At 38.7% G+C, this 19,497-nt stretch overlaps 1 protein-coding gene across 1 annotated transcript in view; it reads left to right on the forward strand.

The window, feature by feature from the left end:
• lancl2 (LanC lantibiotic synthetase component C-like 2 (bacterial)) overlaps positions 1-12,814 on the forward strand; it is a 53,560-nt gene extending 40,746 nt beyond the window's left edge. Inside the window, 2 exon segments of the mRNA XM_073054396.1 lie at positions 3,470-3,542; positions 12,224-12,814. Of these exon segments, the coding sequence (XP_072910497.1) occupies positions 3,470-3,542; positions 12,224-12,300 (150 nt within the window). The 3' untranslated portion in view covers positions 12,301-12,814.
• Positions 12,815-19,497: the final 6,683 nt, after the last annotated feature.

The raw sequence follows: 19,497 nt of genomic DNA on the forward strand, positions 1-19,497 counted from the left end.
TAGGCTTTTTCCATTGAGAGTAGGGGAGATTCAAACAAGAGGACATGAGTTGAGGGTTGGGGGCAAAAGTTTAGGGGTAACAGGAGGGGGTATTTCTTTACTCAGAGAGTGGTAGCTGTGTGGAACGAGCTTCCAGTAGAAGTGGCAGAGGCAAGTTTGATATTGTCATTTAAAGTAAAATTGGATAGGTATATGGACAGGAAATGGAGGGTTATGGGCTGAGTGCAGGTCGGTGGGACTAGGTGAGAGTAAGCGTTCAGCACGGACTAGAAAGGCTGAGATGACCTGTTTCCGTGCTGTAATTGTTATATGGTTATATACTTTGAACAGTCAACTGTGGCCAACTCCTTTCTCATGCCTTTGTAATTCCCTTTACTCCACTGTAATACTGATACATCTAATTTTAGCTTTTCCTTCTCACACTTCAGGGTAAATTACTGATACATCCAATTTTCGCTTCTCCTTTTCAACTTCCTGGTGAATTCTATCATCATATGATCACTGCCTTCCTTTACCTTAAGTTTCCTAATCCAATCTGGGTCATTACATGTGACTCAATCCAAAATTGCCATTCCCTTAGAAGGTTCAACCATAAGCTGCTCTAAAAAGCCATCTCGTAGTTATTCTACAAATTTCCTCACTTGGAATCCAGCACCGACTAAATTTTTCCAATCTACCTGCATATTGAAAACATCATGATTATCACAACACGGTCCTTTTAACATGCATTTTCTATCTCCTGTTGTAATTTGTAGCCCAAATCTTGGCCGCTGTTGGGAGATCTATATGGCTTCCATCAGGATCTTTTTACCCTTGCAGTTTCTTAACAATACCCACAAGGACTCTACAATTTAATTTCATTTTTTTAACAATAGGGCTATCACACCCTTCTGCCTACCTGCCTGTCCTTTCGATACAATGGAACATCCTTAGATGTTAAGCTCCCATCTATGGTCTTCTTTCAGCCACGACTTGGAGAAGCTCACAGTATCATACCTGCCAGTCTCTAATTGCGCTATAAGATCACCTACCTTATTTCGTATACTGTGTGGGTTCAAATATAACAGCTTCAGTCCTGTATTTATCATCCTTTTTGGTTTTGGCCCCCTGTTACATTTGAACTCACCCCACTTACTGCAATTTTCCTCTATCATCTGCCTGTACTTCCTCAGAGTCTCACTACACACTGCATCTACTTGCCAACTACCCCATTGCTTATGGTCATCATTATGATCAGCCCTATCATTGATGATGGACGCTGCCATTTTGCGGCAAACTTTGTGAAGACGTCTTCAATGGTGGGGTTCTTCAGTGGTGGGGATGGTTGTACCCATGATGGAGCCAGCTGAGTCTACAGCCCTCCGCAGCTTCTTGTGGTCCTGTTCATTGAAGACTCTATTTCAGGCTGTGATACAACCAGTCAGAATGCTCTCCACTGTGCATCTAACGAAATTTGCAAGAGACTTTGGTAACATACTGAATCTCCTCAAACTCTAATGAAGAGTGTGTGCTGCTCTCTATGTTTGACATTTCTTTCTGGGGATAAAACTTTTGACTATCGATGCTATCCATCAGATTACCTCTCACCCTTTGCTCCTGAGAAAAAAATCCAAATTTGTCCAGCCTCTCTTTATAGCTAATGTGTTCTAATCCAGACAACATACTGGCTAGATGGTTCCATTCACTTAAGTGTCAGAGGTGTAGGGATGCTGAAGCAACAGCTCTCGATTTTTTTGAGATACTCTTTTCCTCTTTGTTTTCTCTATTATAACTTCCTCATGTATGAGCACCACTTTTTATGCAGTTACACTAAATAAATGATTCAGTGCTTGAGCACAGTGGTATATGTTGATGTTGAAGCTCTTCAGGGATGTTCTACAGAATCTCTTTTTTATGCCTCCCATGTGATCATTTGCCCTCAGTTAGTTCTCCATAAAGTAACTGCTTAAGTATTCTGTCCTTAGACATTCTTCTGATATATCCTGCCCAATCACATGTAATTCTTTTAACAATGGCTTTTGGGACATAATCTGTGTGTTTTGGAATCTTGCCACTTCACATGGAGTATTCTACATAGTTAGGCCACGTGGAAATGGTTGAATTGTCTGGCATGCCTTTCATACACTACACAGTCTCACAAGCATAAAGTGGGCATGACAACAGCATAATATACCTTCACCATGGTCTATAGACTGATTCCTCTTCCTTTCCAAGCTTCTCAATCTTCTAAAAGCGGTGATGGCTTTGTTATCTTGTCTTCATTTTCATTGTTGACTGATCTGGAGAGAGTGCTATACAGAAAGCCTCTGACCATTCACAGGGACATTTGATTCTGTGCATGGGGTGTTTTGAGTGTGCTGGTTGTGAAGTGAATTGTGATAGAAATTGTAATTGATGCCGTGGTCTTGTTTGAAACTTGCATGCCTTGTTAAAACCTTAACCCTGGCCATGCCATTTGATTATCATACACAATGGTCATCCACAGTACATACACTAATATGTTTCTTCTGTCCATTTGTGTTGGCTTTGAGCTAAGGTTGTTCATGATTTAGTTTATCTGAAGGTGTGTGCCTGTTAGCCAGGAAAAAACGTTTCGCAGAGAACTGAACTCCAGTCTAAATATCTGAATTCTTCCTTTTCTACCTACAGCTGATCAACACAGTCATATGTAAATGTTTGTTCATTTATTTTATTATAATTGATTTATTAGATTATCACCTAAGCTAAAGTGTGATTAGGAAATGTTTATCAATTTACAATCTAAAAATTAGCAGGCTGTATGGCAGAATTCTAGTAGCTTCACCGCATTGAGAGGGAAATATCTTTATTTCTTACTCCTTGCGTCTCTCAATGTAATAACTTGTCTTGAACTTCTTCATTAGTTAATATGAAGGAATACAGTTTTGATCATATTATTCAGCACTTAACTTTTTTTAATCCTACCATCAGGAGTCTTGAAACAGTGTATGTGTTCAATTTTTTTTAGTTATCTATATTTATTAGTCACTAATTCTGAACTATCAAATTGTTAAAAATAAATGTGTTGTCCATAGGTGCATTTGTGACTTATTATAATTTTCATTGACTGCATCATGGCGTCACAATTGAAACCAAAGATACAAAACATTCCTCAATGTTCTATTTTAGCTATATCCTTTCTTTAAATTTCAAAACTGGCCCAATTTCATTATTCCTCAAGAGGATGTGGGCACATAATTAGCTTTTAATCCTGATTAATGTAAAACCAGCTATGGGGTATATGACAGTGAGTTGATGATTTAACCAGCTTCCCCTCTCTTTGAGCCATTTTACCATTTCACATTTTTTTCTGTAAGCCTTTATACGCCTGATATTCTATCCTTTTTTCTGTGAGCTTTTATATGCTTGCTACTCGCAAGCAATTTTTGATTAATTGTTTAAAACAATAAAAAAACAAACTAAATGCATCTTTGAAACTTCTCATTTATAGTTTGCAGAATGGTGCTTGGATTATGGGACTCACGGATGCCGCATTCCTGACAGACCATATTCTTTGTTTGAAGGTAATACATTGTGCAATAGTTGACCTTTTAATAATGTTTTGAGATGATGCAAATCTGTATGATTTGACAATCTGAAACAAATTCAATTTTGAGAAAATGGTGAAAATACTTAACAGGACGGGTAGCTCTTTTGGAGAGAAAAACAGAGTTGATGTTTCAGTTGAACAAGTCTTCATCTGAAAATCAGAAATAAAAGCTGCAGATGCAATAAGCTAGAAATAAAAATAAAATTCTAAAAGGTCTCTGCCCTGTGGGGTGTTGTAGAATGGAATGTTCCAGGGCTATAAGTACATAATTCTCTCAAGTTCTGGCACCTGTAGACTGGTGATGAAAAGGCATATTGTATGTTTATCTTCATGGGCTGGCGATTTGAGCAGAGGGACTGGGATGCCATGTTACAGCTGTACAAGATGTTGAAACTATACTTGGATTATTGTGTGTGCTTTTGGTTACCATGCTATAAAAAGGATGTGATTAAGCCTGAGAAGGTACAGAAAATATTCAGAAGGATATTACTTGGATTGGAGGGTTTAAGTTTTAAATTGAGACTATATAGGCTGGGACAACACAGCAGGATGAGGGGTAAACCTATAGAGCAGGGGGCCCAACCTTTTTTATGCCATGGACCAATACCATTAACCAAGGGGTCTGTGGACCCCTGACACAGAGGTTTAAAATCATAGGAGCGTAGATATAGTGAATGGGCAGTCATTTTCCAGTTTAGTGAAGTCTAAAACTAGAGGGTACGGGTTTAAGGTGAGAGTGGAAAGATTTGAAGTGATAAGTTTTACCCACTCATAGGATGGTGGATTAAAAACTGCCAGAGAAGTAGTAGTGGTAAGTACAATCACAATTTTAAAAGATGTGGATAAGGAAGAATTTCAGCCAAACACTATCAAAGGGGATTAACTCAGGTAGGCAACATGAATGAGTCAGGCTAAAGGGCCTATTTCTGTACTGAATGACTGTTTGAGCAGCATCTGTGGAAAAAGAAATGTTAACATTTCAGAATGAAGAGCCTTTGTCAGAAGTGAGAAAGAGAGAAAGCTAGATATTTTGGGTAGCAGAGAAGGTGGAGAGGTTAATATATGAGAGCAAAATAAGTATATGTTATATCATGAAGTAATCATACAAGATGGGCAGTTGAGCTTTTCTGGCTGTAGAATGTGTTATTAAATTTATGAAGGGTGGGTCAAAATATACAAAGGAAAGAAAGAGAGTGGCAAAGAAAAATGACCAGTCCTGATACAAACAATGAAAGTGCAAGATACCTGAAGATGCAGACTTCAAAATTGAGTTCTGCTGGTCGCAGACAAAAGATAACATGCTGTTCCCCAAGATTACATTGGGCCTCTTCATCTGAACTCATTAAGACAAGGTGAAAAAGATGCCATTGCTGGGTTGATCTACAAATTGATAAGCATTGTATTTTTTTAAGTTTGCAGTTTCTGAAGCAAATATCAGATTCTGATATTCTCCTAAATATTTCCTATATTTTCCATTCTTATTTCAGAGTAATTGTATCTGCAGTATTACATTTTTACATAGTTTCAAGTGATGTAATTCTTAGATTTGGATCTTGTAAACTCAAACATTATTGGTACAAGTAAATTCCTCCAAATAAATGGAATACTATTTAATGAGGCTACCATTTTCCATTAAATATTTGCTATTATATTGAGTCAGGACTCAATACCCATTAAGCTTGTAATGAAATTTGAACAGATTGCATGAATTATGAATTGGACATATTAGCCCTCTAAATACTGTAAGAGAGTAGATTTATTGCACGTTATACTTTATTGGGGGGGTGGATGTTGTATGCCAAAATGACACAAAAGTTTCATGTAGATGATGTGACAGTTGGTAGTGTTGGTGGTAGGTGCTTGTTGTATAGGACACTGATAGGATGCAGAGCAGGGCTGAGAAGTGGCAGATGTAGTTCAGTATGCAAAAATATGAAGTGATACTCTTTGGAAGATCAAACTTTAAGACGGAGTACAAGATTCAGAGACAGGATTCGTGGTATGGAATGCTGATTCCTAGAATGGTGTGTTGGCCTTCATTAATCGGGGTATTGAGTTCAAGAACTGCAAGGTAATTTTGCAACTCTCTAAAACCCTGGTTAGAACAAAGAACAGGACAGCACAGGAACAGGTGCTTCAGCCCACAATATTATGCTGAACCAGCTAAAAAGTAAATCCAAAATCCCCCTAAACAAATCCGTCCTACCTACACAATGACCATATCCCTCTGTCTTCCTCCCATTCATGTGGCTATCTAAACGTCCCTTAAAAGCCTGTAATGTATTTGCCTCCATCTGCATTCCAGGCATCCTCCACTCTCTTGAGTAAAAAAAACTTATTCCTCACATCCCCTTTGAACCTACTCCCCTTCAATGCATACCCTCTGGTATTAGACATTACTACTCTCGAAAAAAGATAGTCCTTGTCTACTCTTTCTATGCCTTGTATATTCTTATAAACTTCTATCAGATCTCCCCTCAGCTTCTGCTCCAAAAAAAAACAACCCAAGTTTGTCTAGCCTCTCATGATAGCACCTGCCCTGTAAACCAGGCAGCATCTTGGTAAACCTCTCCAAAGCCTCAACATCCTTCCTATAGTGTGGCGACCAGAACTGTATGCAATACTCCAGATATAACTTTAAAACCAGAGTTTTATAAAGTTGCAACATAACCTCTTCACTTTTGAACTTAATGCCTCGATTAATAAAAGCAAGCATTCCATAAGCTGCCGTAACCACCCTATCAACCTGTGTAACCTCTTTCATGGAGCTGTGAATATGGACCCCAAGATCTCTCTGTTCAGCAACACTGTTAAGGGTCTTGCCATACCAAAGTGTAGCACCTCAGATTTATCTGGGTTAAACTCCATCTGCCATTTCTCTGCCCATGCCTGCATCTGATCTATATCGCACTGTATTGTTCGCCAATCTTCTACACTATCCATATCTCCATCAATCTTGGCATCATCCACAAGCTTACTGACCTACACATCTACACTTTCATCCATGTCACTTACATACATCACAAACACCAGAGGTCCCAGCACCGATCCCTGTGAATCACAGGTCTCCAGCTTGAATGAGTCCCTTCAACCATTACTCTGTCTTCTATGCATAAGCCACTTCTGAATCCACATAGCTAATTTGTTGCATCCTATTAGCCTTCCATGAGGGACTTTGTCAAATGCCTTACTAAAATCAATGTAGACAACGTCCACTGCTCTACCTTCATCAGTCTTTCTTGTCACCTTGCCAAAAATCTTAATCATCTTGGTAGGATGTGATCTACCCCACACAAAGCCAAGCTGGATCTCCCTAAGTAGGCCACAGGTTTCCAAATGCTCATATATCCTGTCCTTAAGAATTTTCTGCAGCAATTTCCCTACAACTGATGTGAGACAAGGATTCTCTTGTTCCTTCTTAAATAGAGGTACAACATTTGCAGTCCTCTGGCTAATAACCTGGGGTAAATCCCATCAGGTGCTGGGAGTTATCTATCTTAATATTCAATAGGCAATCAAACACTTACTCTTCCTTGATCTGTAAACGTCCTAATATATTAATGCACTCAGCACTGATCTCCTGATCCTCCGGGTCCTTTGCCTTGGAAGTACTGAAGCAAGGTACTCATTAAGTACCTCACTCACATTCTCTACTTACAAGCAAGTGTAAGACCACAGTTGGAGTATTCCATTCCATTCATTATAGAAAAGATGTGGAAGCTTTACAAAGAATGCAGAGAAGATTTATCAGGATACTGCCTGGATTAGATAACATGTCATGAGGAAAGGTTGAGTGAGCTACAGCTTTTCTCTTTGAATCAAAGGAGGATGAGAGGATACTTGATAGAGGTGTATAAAAATTATGAGTGGCATAGACTGAGTACTGTAGAAAGCCAGTGTCTTTTTCCCAGGAAGGAAATGGCTAATACTGTATGAAAGGGCATAATATGAGATGTGATTGGTGGAGAGGGTAGTGGAGGAGGTCAGAGGCAGGGTTTTTTTTACCGAGAGTGGTAGGTGCATGGAAAGCTCTGCTGGGGATAATGGTAGAGCCGGATACTCTAGGACTCCTGGACTCATGAATGAAAAAATATGGAGGGCTTTGTGGGAGGGAAGGGCTATTTGGAGTAGGTTTAAAAAGTCAGCACAACAGTGTGGGCTGAAGGGCCTATGCTGTGCTGTTCTAGTTCTATGTAAAATAGAAATAATTATCAACCACAATCCCCTTCAGATGCAACCAGCTTGACAGTTAATACATAATGCAAAAAGAAAATCAATTAAATCACTCAATATGCATATAGTAAAAAACAATGCCATTGACACATATTATACACCTGTAATAATTGACTAAGGATCTAAAGGAAAAAGACCAGTAAAAGGTTCTTCCAAGTAGTGTTACATATTTATAGAGCTATAGATCAACACATGGGTGCTTTGGCCTGACAAGTCCATGATGACCATGCTCATCATGCTAGTCCCAATTCCCAATTCCTTGCATTTAGCCCATAGGACGATAAGATATAGGAACAGAATTAGGCCATTTGGCCCAAAGAGTTTGCTCCGCCATTTCATCACAGTTGATCCATGTCCCTGTTGGTCCCAATCTCCTGCTTTCTTCCTGTATTATGTGTCATTCTCTGCCTTAAATATACCCAGTGATTTGGCCTCCACAGCCAGCTGTGGCAATGAATTCCACAGATTCACCACATTCTCGCTAAAGAAATTTCTCCTTCTCTCTGTTCTAAATTGACATTCCTCCATTCTGAGGCTGTATCCTCTTATCTTAGACTCACCCATCAGAGGAAACATCCTCTCCACATCCACTCTCTCAAGGCCTTTCAACATTCAATATATTTCGATGAGATAGTCCTTTATTCTTATGACTTACAGTGAGAACAGACCCAGAGCCATCAAATGCTCCTCAATAGATAAGCCTTTTAATCCCAGAATAATTTTTGTGAACCTCCTTTAAACACTCTACAATGTCAGCATGTCCTTTCTTAGATAAGACACTCAAAACTGCTCACAGTACTCCAAGTAAGGCCTCACCAGTACCTTATGAAGCCTCAACATTACTTCATTGTTTTTATGTTCTAAGCATTCATTTCAAGAGGACAGCATTTCATTTGCTTTCTTCACCACCGACTCGAGCTGCAAATTAATCTTTAGGAAATCTTGCAAGAGGTCTTCCAAGTCCTATTGCACTTCAAATTTTTAAATATTTTCTCTCCATTTAGAAAATAGTCTATGCTTTTATTTTATTCACCAAGGTGCATGACCATACAATTCCTGACACTATATTCCATCTGCCACTTCTTTGCCAATTTTCCTAATCTGTTTAAGTCCTTTTATAGCCTCTGCTTCCTCAACACTACCTGCCCCTCCACCTGTTTTCATATTGTCTGCAAGCTTGGCCACAAAGCCATCAAATCCATCTTAAAAATCATTGACAATTAATATAAGAAATGATCCCAATACAGACTCTGGAACACCACTAGTCACCAGCAGCCAACCAGAAAAGGCTCCCTTTATTCCCACTCTTTGCCTCGTGCCAATCAGCCAGTGCTGTATCCATGCTAGTATCTTTCTTGTAATACCATGGGCTCTTAACTTGTTAAGCAGCCTTGTACGTGGCACCTTGTGAAAGGCCTTCTGAAAATCCAAGTACACGACATCCACTGATTCTCCTTTGTCTATCCTGCTTGTTATTTCTTCAAGGAATTCCAACAGATTTCTCAGGCTAGATTTTCCCTTAAGGAAACGTTCTGATTTTGACCTATTTTATCATGTGCCTCCAAGTAACTTAAAACCATATCCTTAACAATTGACTCCATCTTCCAACACTGAGGTCAGGATAACTGGCCTTTAATTTCCCTTCTTCAAGAGTGAAGTGACTTCTGCAATTTTCCAGTCTTCCAGAACAATGCCAGAATCTGTTGATTCTTGAAAGATTATTACTAATGCCTCCACAGTCTCTTCAGTTACTTCTTTCAGAACCCTGGTATGTAGACCATCTGGTCCAGGTGATTTAACTACATCAGACCTCTCAGTTTCCCATGCACCTTCTCCCTAGTAATAGCAACTGTGCTCACTTCTGCCCCCAACACTCTCAAACATCTGGAATACTGCTAGTGTCTTCAACAGTGAAGACTGATACAAAATACTGACTCAGGTCATTTGCCATTTTAGTGTCCCCATTACTACCTCTCCAGCAGCCGATATCTACTCTTGCCTCTCATTTACACTTCATGTATCTGAAGAAACTTTTGGTATTCTCTTTAATACTATTGGCTAGCTTACCTTTGTATTCCATCTTTTCTCTCTTAATGACATTTTAGTTGCCTTCTGGTGGTTTTTAAAAGTTTCCAGTCCTCTAACTTCCCACTTTTTTTTTCAATATTATATGCCCTCTCTTTTGTCTTTTACATGGGCTTTGACTTCTCTTGTCAGCCATACTTGCGTCATCCTGCCTTTAGAATATGACTTGTCCTTTGGGATGTATCTAACTTGTGGCTTCCAAATTGCTCCCAGAAACTCCAGCAATTGTTGCTGTGCCGTCATCCCTACTAGTGTCCCCTTCCAATCAATTTTGGCCAGCTCCTCTCTCATGTTTCTGTAATTCCTTTTACTCCCTGTAATACAGATACATCTGACTTCAGCTTCTCTTTCTAAAATTGCATGGTGAGAACTTTCATATTATGATCACTGGCTCCTTTACCTTAAGCTCTCTAATCAGTTCCAATTCATTGCAACAACTGCCAATCCAGAATAGCTGATCTCCTACTGGGCACAATCACAAACTGCTCTAAAAAGCCATCTCATAAGTATTATACAAATTCCCACTCTTGGAATCCTGATCTTGCCCAGTCTACCTGCATATTGACATTCTCCCATGCTTATTGTAACGTTGCCCTTTTGACATGCATTTTCTATCTCCAATTGTAATTTGTAGACCATATCTTTGGTACTTTTCAGAGGTCTGCATATAATTCCCATCAGGGTATTTTTACCCTTGCAGTTTTTTAGCTCTGCCCACAATGATTTCACACCTTCCAATCCTATGTCACCTCTTTCTAGTGATTTGATTTCATGTTTTACCAATAGAGCCACCCACCCCTTCTGCTTCCTGCCTGTCCTTTCAATACAATGTGTATTTTTGGATATTAAGTTTGCAGCTATAACCTTCTTTCAGCAATGACTCCATGATGCCCACAACATCATACAAGCCAATTTGTAACTGCTACAAGGTCATCAGCCTTATTCCGTATACTGCATGCATTCAGATATAACATTTTTAGTCTTGTATTCATCACTCTTTTCAATTTTGTGCCCAACTCATCCTATTGACTGCACTTTTGCCCTATCATCAGCCTCTTCTTATTAGCAGTCTCACTACACACTGCCTCTGTTTGTAAACCCCATCCTCAGCCCTATCACTCCAGTTCTTGTTCCCCAGCCAAATTATTTTAAATCCTCCCAAATAGTCTAGCAAACCTACCTGCAAGGGTATTGGTTCCCCTAGGGTTCAGATGTAACCCAATCCCTTTGTTACAGGTCTTACCGTCTCTAGAAGAGATCCCAATGATCCAGAAATCTGAAACCCTGCCCTCTGCACCAATTCTTCGACCACTCATTCATCTGCTAAATTATCCTATTCTTACCTTCATTGGCATGTGATTCTGGAGATTACTACCCTGGAGGTCCTGCTTTTCAGCTTTCTACCTAGCTCTCTAAAACCTCTCTTCAGGACGTCCTCAGCTTTCCTGTGTCCTCACCTTTGTCATTGGTGCCAATACATAGCAAGACTTCTGGCTGCTCCCCCTCCCCCTTTTAGAATGACATGGACCCGAACCAAGACATCCCTGACCCCAGCATACCATTCAGGTGCCTCAATCACACCCACAGAATCTCGTATTTATTCCTTTATGAAGTCTCCTATCACTACTGCAGTCCTCTTCACCTTGCTTCTCTTCTGAGCTACAACACCAGACTCAGTGCCTAGTCGCTGTGGCTCCCTCCAGTAGGTTGTCTCCTCAACAGTATTCAAAGTGTTATCCTTATTATTGAGGGGAATGGCCACAGGGTTGCACTGGCTGCCCATTTTCCTTCCTTCTCCTATGAGGAGGCAGTCACCCAGTTACCTGCCTGCTCATTTCCCTTTAAGACCCTTCCCTGCATGTACCTATCCAAGTGCCTCTTAAGTGATAGCATTGTACCTCAACTGCTTCTTCTGGCAGCATGTTCCATAGTTACTGTTCTCTGCATGAAGAAGTTGCCCCTCAGGTCTCTTTTAGATCTTTCCTCTCTCACCCTTAATCTCAGCCCCCTTGTTGTAGACTTTAAGGAAAAGACCGTAAGCATCCACCTTATTAATGCCACATAACTTTAAATATTATTTAAAATAATTTCAGGTTACCCCTCATTCTGCTATGTTCAGAGCAATAAAGACCGAGCCTGACCAATTTCTACAGATCAATGTTTAAAATTTCTATTTTCAATCAGAAATTGAAATGACTATTATTGCATAGAGCTCCAGTTTCTACTAAAAAAAAATCCATGCACAAGGTGGCATGTGGAAATTGTTAGCTGGGTGACCTCTTTTACTGGACTATAAATGGATAAATGGGCCAATAATTGCACTTTTGTGTTTTACAGGGATGGCTGGCACTATTCACTTCTTGTCTGATATTTTGAATCCAGAAGCAGCTCGATTTCCAGCCTTGGAACTGTAATGTACAACAAAGTTGTGCTAATTGAAGAATGAATGATTTTGGATTTGGTGTAGGACATCTTTTCTGTGGAGAATAGGACTTCTTGGTACCTGTTTCCTCAATACCTATGTAGTCCCACTGCTATCTTAAGAACTTCAACAATCAAAGGCAACAAATGAAGCAAAATCTCTGAATAACATTGTTTTTGTCTTGTGATTCATTGCATTTCAGTTGAAACAAAATTAAATAACTAAAATTAACACGTGCTTACTTCAGAGTTTGATTGTATGCACGCTTAAAATCTTAAGCATTTTTAGTTGTCTTCATTCATTTGGAATCCATGTATTTTGTAAAATATTGGTCATTGTACATTTTGTGCATGTGAAGAAGGTGATCATTGATCCACTAGTGCCAATTTATATATGATTCTGCTTGAAGATGCCTTCTAGAATAAGGTAGTATGTAGTTAGGGTTGTTGGTCCTGTTTTATTTTTTTTTATTTGCAACAAGACAAATAAAGTACATATTTGCTAAATCTGGCAGTTGGCTTGTGTTGAAGAAAAATATTAAGTGGAATTATCCCCAAATAGCATCTTTCTCACTTATGTTTAATTTCTTTCCTACTCTTTCATTATCAACATCAGTTGTAAAACAAATGTTGATTTATTACTGGTTTTGCAATTGGTGATAAGGAATAATTGTTGCAGAAAATGAAAACATAAAAGCAACCTTAAAGGGTTTTATATGATAATAAGACATGGGAGTAGAATTAGGCTAATCAGCCCATGGAGTCTATACTGCCATTCCATCATGGCTGATTTATTATCCTTCTCATTCTCCTGCCTTCTCTGTGTAACCTTTGACACCCTGCTAATCCATACCTATCAACTTTTGCTTTAAATATACTTAATAATTTGTCCTCCAAAACCAACCTTGGCAATGAATTCCACAGATTTACCACTCTGGTTTAAGAAATTCCTCTTCCTCTCTCTTCCTTAATTCTGAGGCTGTGCCCTCAGATCCTAGACTCCCCTACTATGGGAGACATCCTCTACACATCCACTCTGTCTAGGCCTTTCAATATTCAATAGGTTTCAATGAGATCCTCCTTCATTCTTCTGAACTCCAGCGAGTACCGGCCCAGAGCCATCACATGCTCCTCATCCAACAACCCTTTCATTCCCAGAATAATTCTTGTGAACCTCCTCTGGACCCTTTCTAATCCCAGTGCATTTTTTTTTGTAGATAAGCGGCCCAAAACTGCTCACAATACTGCCAAGAGTGGTCTGACAAATGCTTTATAAAGACATCACATACTTGCTCTTATGTTCCAGTCCTCTCAAAATGAATGCTAATATTACATTTGTCTTCCTTACCACCAACTCAACCTGCAAGTGAACATGTTGGGAATCCTGCGCAATGTCTCCCAAGTCCCTTTGCAGCTCTGATTTTTGAATTTTCTTCCGGTTAGAAAATAGTCTACACTTTTATTCCTTCTACCATAGTGTATGACCATACATTTGCCTACACTATATTCCATGTGCCGCTAATAGCCCATTCTCCCCATCTGTCCAATTCCTCTGCAGTCTCCCTGCTCCCTTAAAACTACTTGCTCCTCTACCCATCTTCATATCATCTGCAGACTTGACCACTAAGCCATCAGTACCATCACCCAATTCATTGAATTATAATACTGTGCAAGTGTTAGGCACATATTGTGAAGAGAAGCAGTCTCAATACCGACCCCTGCAGAACACCACCAGTCACAGTCACCAACTAGAAAAGGTCCCTTTGATTCCCATGTAACACACACAAAATGGTGGAGGAACTCAACAGGCCAGGCAGCATTTATGGAAAAGAGTGAACAGTTGGCGTTTCAGGCCGAGACCCTGATGAGTTCCTCCAGCATTTCGTGTGTGTATGTCTGTGTAGCTTGGATTTCCAGCATATGCAGTTTTTCTCTTTTATTTTCCCATTCTGTCTTCTGCCAATGTGCCAATCTTCTGTTCTTGCTATAATACCATGGGTTCTTGTTAAGCTACCTTGTGTGTAGTACCTTGTCAATGGCCTTCTGAAAATCCAAGTAAGCAACATCCACTGACCCTCTATTGTCTATCCTGCCTATTTCCTCAAGGAATTCCAACAAATTTGTTAGGGAAGATTTTCCCTTAAGGAAATCATGCTGGCTTTGGCCTATTATTATGTGCCTCCAAATATCCTAAAACCTCAACCTTAATAATGGACTCCAACATCTACCCAACCATTTAAGTCAGACTAACTGGCCTATAATTTCCTTTCTTCTGCCTGTAACATGCTGTAAGGTTTCACTAATAATGTAATGGTTTCTCTGTAGCAGCAATGTTTGGGTTATGACTAGAGATGAGGGGGTTTAGCATGCTGTTGTTCTTTCTTGTGAGTCTGGAAGACAGGCTTTCGCGGTCTTTGGCCGGGGAGAGATGAGAGAAGACGCGAATGGAGAGAGTTGGTAGACCACCAGACGGGTTGGACTTGGAGCGAGGATCCGAAGGGCAGCAACGATCGGAGGAGATCGATGGTGGACGATAGGCCTATCAGTGAGCTCCAACATTGCACAATAGACTGTTTCATAAGATTGGGCCCTTTTTGTTCTTTTTCACATTTCTTTACTAACCATATAGTCAAAGTAAGAATTATAAAGCTGTTAAAGGGCTACACGGGTTAGAGTTTGTAAAATGTGTTCAGAAAAGTTCTCTAAATCAATATATAGAGGTACCAACTAGAGAGGATGCAATATTAGATCTCCTATTAGGAAATGAGTTAGGACAAGTGACGGAAGTGTGTGTAGGGGAACACTTTGGGTCTAGTGATCATAACGCCATTAGTTTCAGCTTGGTTATGGATAAAGATAGATCTGGTCCTTGGGTTGAGGTACTAAACTGGTAAAAGGCCAAATTTGAAGAAATGAGAAAGGATCTAAAAAGTGTGGAATGGGACAGGTTGTTCTCTGGCAAGGATGTGATTGGTAAGTGGGAGGCCTTCAAAGGAGAAATTTTGAGAGTACAGAGTTTGTATGTTCCTGTCAGGATTAAAGGCAAAGTGACTAAGAATAAGGAACCTTGGTTTTTGAGGGATATTGGAAATCTGATGAAGAAGAGAGAGAGATATATGACAGGTATAGGCAACAAGGAGCAAATAAGGTGCTTCAGGAATATAAAAAGTGCAAGAAAGTACTTAAGAAAGATATCGGGAAGACCAAAAGAAGACGAGGTTGCTTTGGCAGTCAAGGTGAAGGATAATCCTAAGAGCTTCTACAGGTGTATAAAAGCAAAAGGATAGTAAGGGATAAAATTGGTCCTCTTGAAGATTAGAGTGGTCGGCTATGTATGGAACCAAAAGAAATGGGGGAGATCTTAAATGGGCTTTTTGCATCTGTATTTACTAAGGAAACTGGCAAGGAGTCTATGGAAATAAGGCAAACAAGTAGTAAGGTCATGGAATTCCTCTAAAGGAAACCATGCTGACTTTGGTGTATTTTATCATGTGCTTTCAAATACCATAAAACCTCATCTTTAATAATGGACTCCAATGTTTTACCAGCCACTGAAGCCAGACTAACTGGCCTATAATTTTGTGTCTTTTGCCTTCCTCTCTCCTTATAGAGTAGAGTAACATTTGCAATTTTTCAGTATTCTGGAACCTTACAGAACCTAGTGATTCTTAAAAGATCTCTACTAATCCCTCCACAATCTCTTCAGCTACTTCTTTCAGAACTCTGGCGTGTAAGTGAATTTGTTCCAGATGACTAGTCTCCTTCAGACCTTTCAGCTTCCAAAGCACCTTCACCTTAGTAATAGCAGCTATACTCACCTCTGTTCCCTGACATTCTCGCATATCTGACACATTTGCATATCTGCCATACTTTTATGATATTCCACAGTGAAGACTGAAGCAAAGTACTTAATTAAGTTCCTCCACCATTTCTTTGTCTCCCATTGCTACTTGTCCAGCATCATTGTTCAGCAGCCCGGAATCTACACTTGTCTCTCTTTTTCTCTTTATGTATGTGGAAATGCTTTTTGTATCACTTTTTTAAATATTCACAAAAATTGAGAAAATCTACAGATGCTGGTAATCCAAGCAACACACAGAATGCTGGAAAAACTCAGCAGGCCAGGCAGCATCTAAAGAAGAGTAAACAGTCGACATTTTGGCCCAACGTCCTTCATCAGGACTGGGAAAAAAGATGAGAAGCCAGGGCAAGAAGGAGGTGGGGGGGAGGGAGGAAGAGGTTTGAGGTAGTAGGTGATAGGTAAAACTGGGACAGAGGGAAAGGTGAAGTAAAGAGATGGGAAATTGATAGCTGAAAGAGATATAAAGAGCTGGAGGAGGGGGTATCTGATAGAAGAGGGTAGAAAACCATGGGAAAAAGAAGGGGGAGGAGCACCAGAGGGAAGTGATGGGAAGTAGGAAGATTAGGTGAGAGAGAAACAGAATCTGGGAACTGTGAAGCATAAGTTTGAGAAATTGATGATCAGTCCATTAGGTTGGAGGCTATCCAGAAGGAATATAAGGTGTTGCCCTTCCAACCTGAGTGTGGCCTCATCTCCTCAGTAGAGGAGGGTATGGACTGACAAGTCAGAATGGGAAGTAGAATTGAAATGTGTGGCCACCGGGATATCCAGCTTTTTCTGGCAATTGGAGCGTAGGTGCTGAACGAAGCGGTCTTCTAATCTACTTCAGGTCTCAACGATATACAGGAGACCACACCAGATACAGTGGATGACCCCCAACAGACTCGCAGGTGAAGTGTCTCCTCACCTAGAACAACTATTTGGGGCCATGAATGGTGGTGAGGGAGGAAGTGTAGGAGCAGGTGTCGTCGTCGTTCTGCTTCAAGTAAAATTTTGACTGTTTACTCTCCCATAGATGCAGCCTAGCCTCCTGAGTTTCTCCAGCATTCTGTGTGTGGTCCTTTTTTATATTAATAGCTAGCTTACTTTCATATTTCATCTTTTCTCTCCTTATGGCTTTTTAAGTTGCCTTCTGTTGGTTTTTAAAAGCTTCCCAATCCTCTAACTTCCCACTAATTTTTTCTATATTATATCCCTATGTCCTCTCTTTTTTTATATATATATTTTTTTATTACATTTTTAAGAGAATTGTATACAATGAATAGAATAATAGAGTAATGAAAATTAATATTAGCTCTCCCCCCTCCCCTTAACCCTTCCCCCCTTACATCCCTGTCTAAAAAAAAAAGAAAAAAGAAAGAAAGAAAGGAGGATTACCTGGATATCGGAGGATCCCCACATGCTCCATGGAGTTCAAAATAACTTTAGTATGTATCTTTATTTTTCCCCAAATAACTAATAATTTTATCTTCAAAGGACCTATATATTTAATCCTATCTTTTGTAGATGGGGGTGCCAAATTTTCAAAAATGTATCATATTCATTTCTTAAATTATAAGTATTTTTTTCAAGTGGAATGCAGCTAAATATTTCTTTATTCCAACGGTTCATAGTTAAGTATGAATCTGATTTCCAAGTAACTGCAATAGCCTTTTTGGCTACTGCCAATGCAATTTTTATAAATTTTTGCTGATATTTATTCAATTTAGGTTTCGGTATTATCCCTTCAATATCGCCTAATAAAAATAATATTGGGTTATGTGGAAGTTGTATTCCAATAGTCTGTTCCAGTAAAAGTCTTAAATTTATCCAAAAAGGTTGAATTTTAAAACAAGACCAAGTAGAGTGTAAAAAAGTATTAATTTCTTGATTACATCGGAAACATTGGTCAGATAAATCTGGGTTTAATCTATTTACTTTTTGTGGTGTAATAAATAATTGATGTAAAAAAATTGTATTGTACTAATCTAAGTCAGACATTTATTGTATTTGTCATACTTTCAAGACATAGCCTTGACCAATTTTTTCATCAATTTTAATATTCAAATCAGTTTCCCATTTTTGTCTTGACTTATGAATTCCTAGTTTAATTGTCTGTTTTTGAATCAAATTATACATACAAGATGTAATTTTTAAAATTTTTCCTTTTTGAATTAAAGTTTCTATTTCATTAGGTTTTGGCATTAACATTGTTTGACCCAGTTTCTCTCTTAAATAGGCCTTTAATTGAAAATAACAGAAAAGAGTGTTAATTGATATTTTATATTTATTCTTTAATTGATCAAACAACATCAATATACCTCCTTCAAAACAGTCACCTATATATCTGATCCCTTTTTGAAACCAGTTATATAAAAGTTGATTATCCATTGTAAAAGGAATAAGTCTATTTTGAATTAGGGTTCTCTTTGTTAATAAAGATTTCTTTATCTCATCATCCACATTTACCTTATTCCATAAATCGATCAAATGTTTTAATATAAGAGATTCTTTCTTTTCCCATATTCATTTGGATTCCCATTTATATATAAAATCATCTGGTATATTTTCTTCTATCTTATCTAACTCTATTCTAATCCATGCCGGTTTTTCTTCATCAAAAAAAAATGCAATAAATCTAAGTTGATTTGCTTTATAATAAATCTTAAAATTTGGGAGTTGTAACCCTCCTAGGTCAAATTTACATGTCAATTTTTCCAACAATATTATTGACATCTTACCTTTCCAAAGAAACTTCCTCACATATTTATTCAACTCTTGAAAAAACTTCTGGGGCAGTTGTATTGGTAATGTTTGGAATAAATATTGTAATCTAGGAAATATATTCATTTTTACAGCATTAACTCTACCTACTAATATTATTGGTAACATCATCGATTTATCAAGATCTTCTTGTATTTTTTCAATAATGGCAAATAATTTAATTTACATAAATACTTTATATCATTATCGACTCTTATACCTAAATATTTTATACCATTTGTCGGCCGTCTAAATTGTGTTACTAATCGACATCGACTATAATCTCCTTTAGTAAGGGGTAAAATTTCACTTTTATCCCAGTTTACTTTATACCCTGATATTTTCCCATATTCTTCCAATCTGAAAGATAATTTATGCAATGAATGCAATGGGTTTGTTAAATAAATCAGAACATTATCAGCAAATAAATTAATCTTATATTCCTCCTGGTTAACTCTGAAGCCCACAATATCTGGATCCGTTCTAATTAATTCAGCTAATGGTTCTATCGCCAATACAAATAGGGCAGGTGATAATGGACAGCCTTGTCTAGTTGACTTTGTTAACTGGAATGATGTTGAAATTT

The sequence above is a fragment of the Hemitrygon akajei genome, chromosome 8 (genome assembly GCF_048418815.1).
Source record: "Hemitrygon akajei chromosome 8, sHemAka1.3, whole genome shotgun sequence".
In the NCBI taxonomy this organism is placed as follows: domain Eukaryota; kingdom Metazoa; phylum Chordata; class Chondrichthyes; order Myliobatiformes; family Dasyatidae; genus Hemitrygon; species Hemitrygon akajei.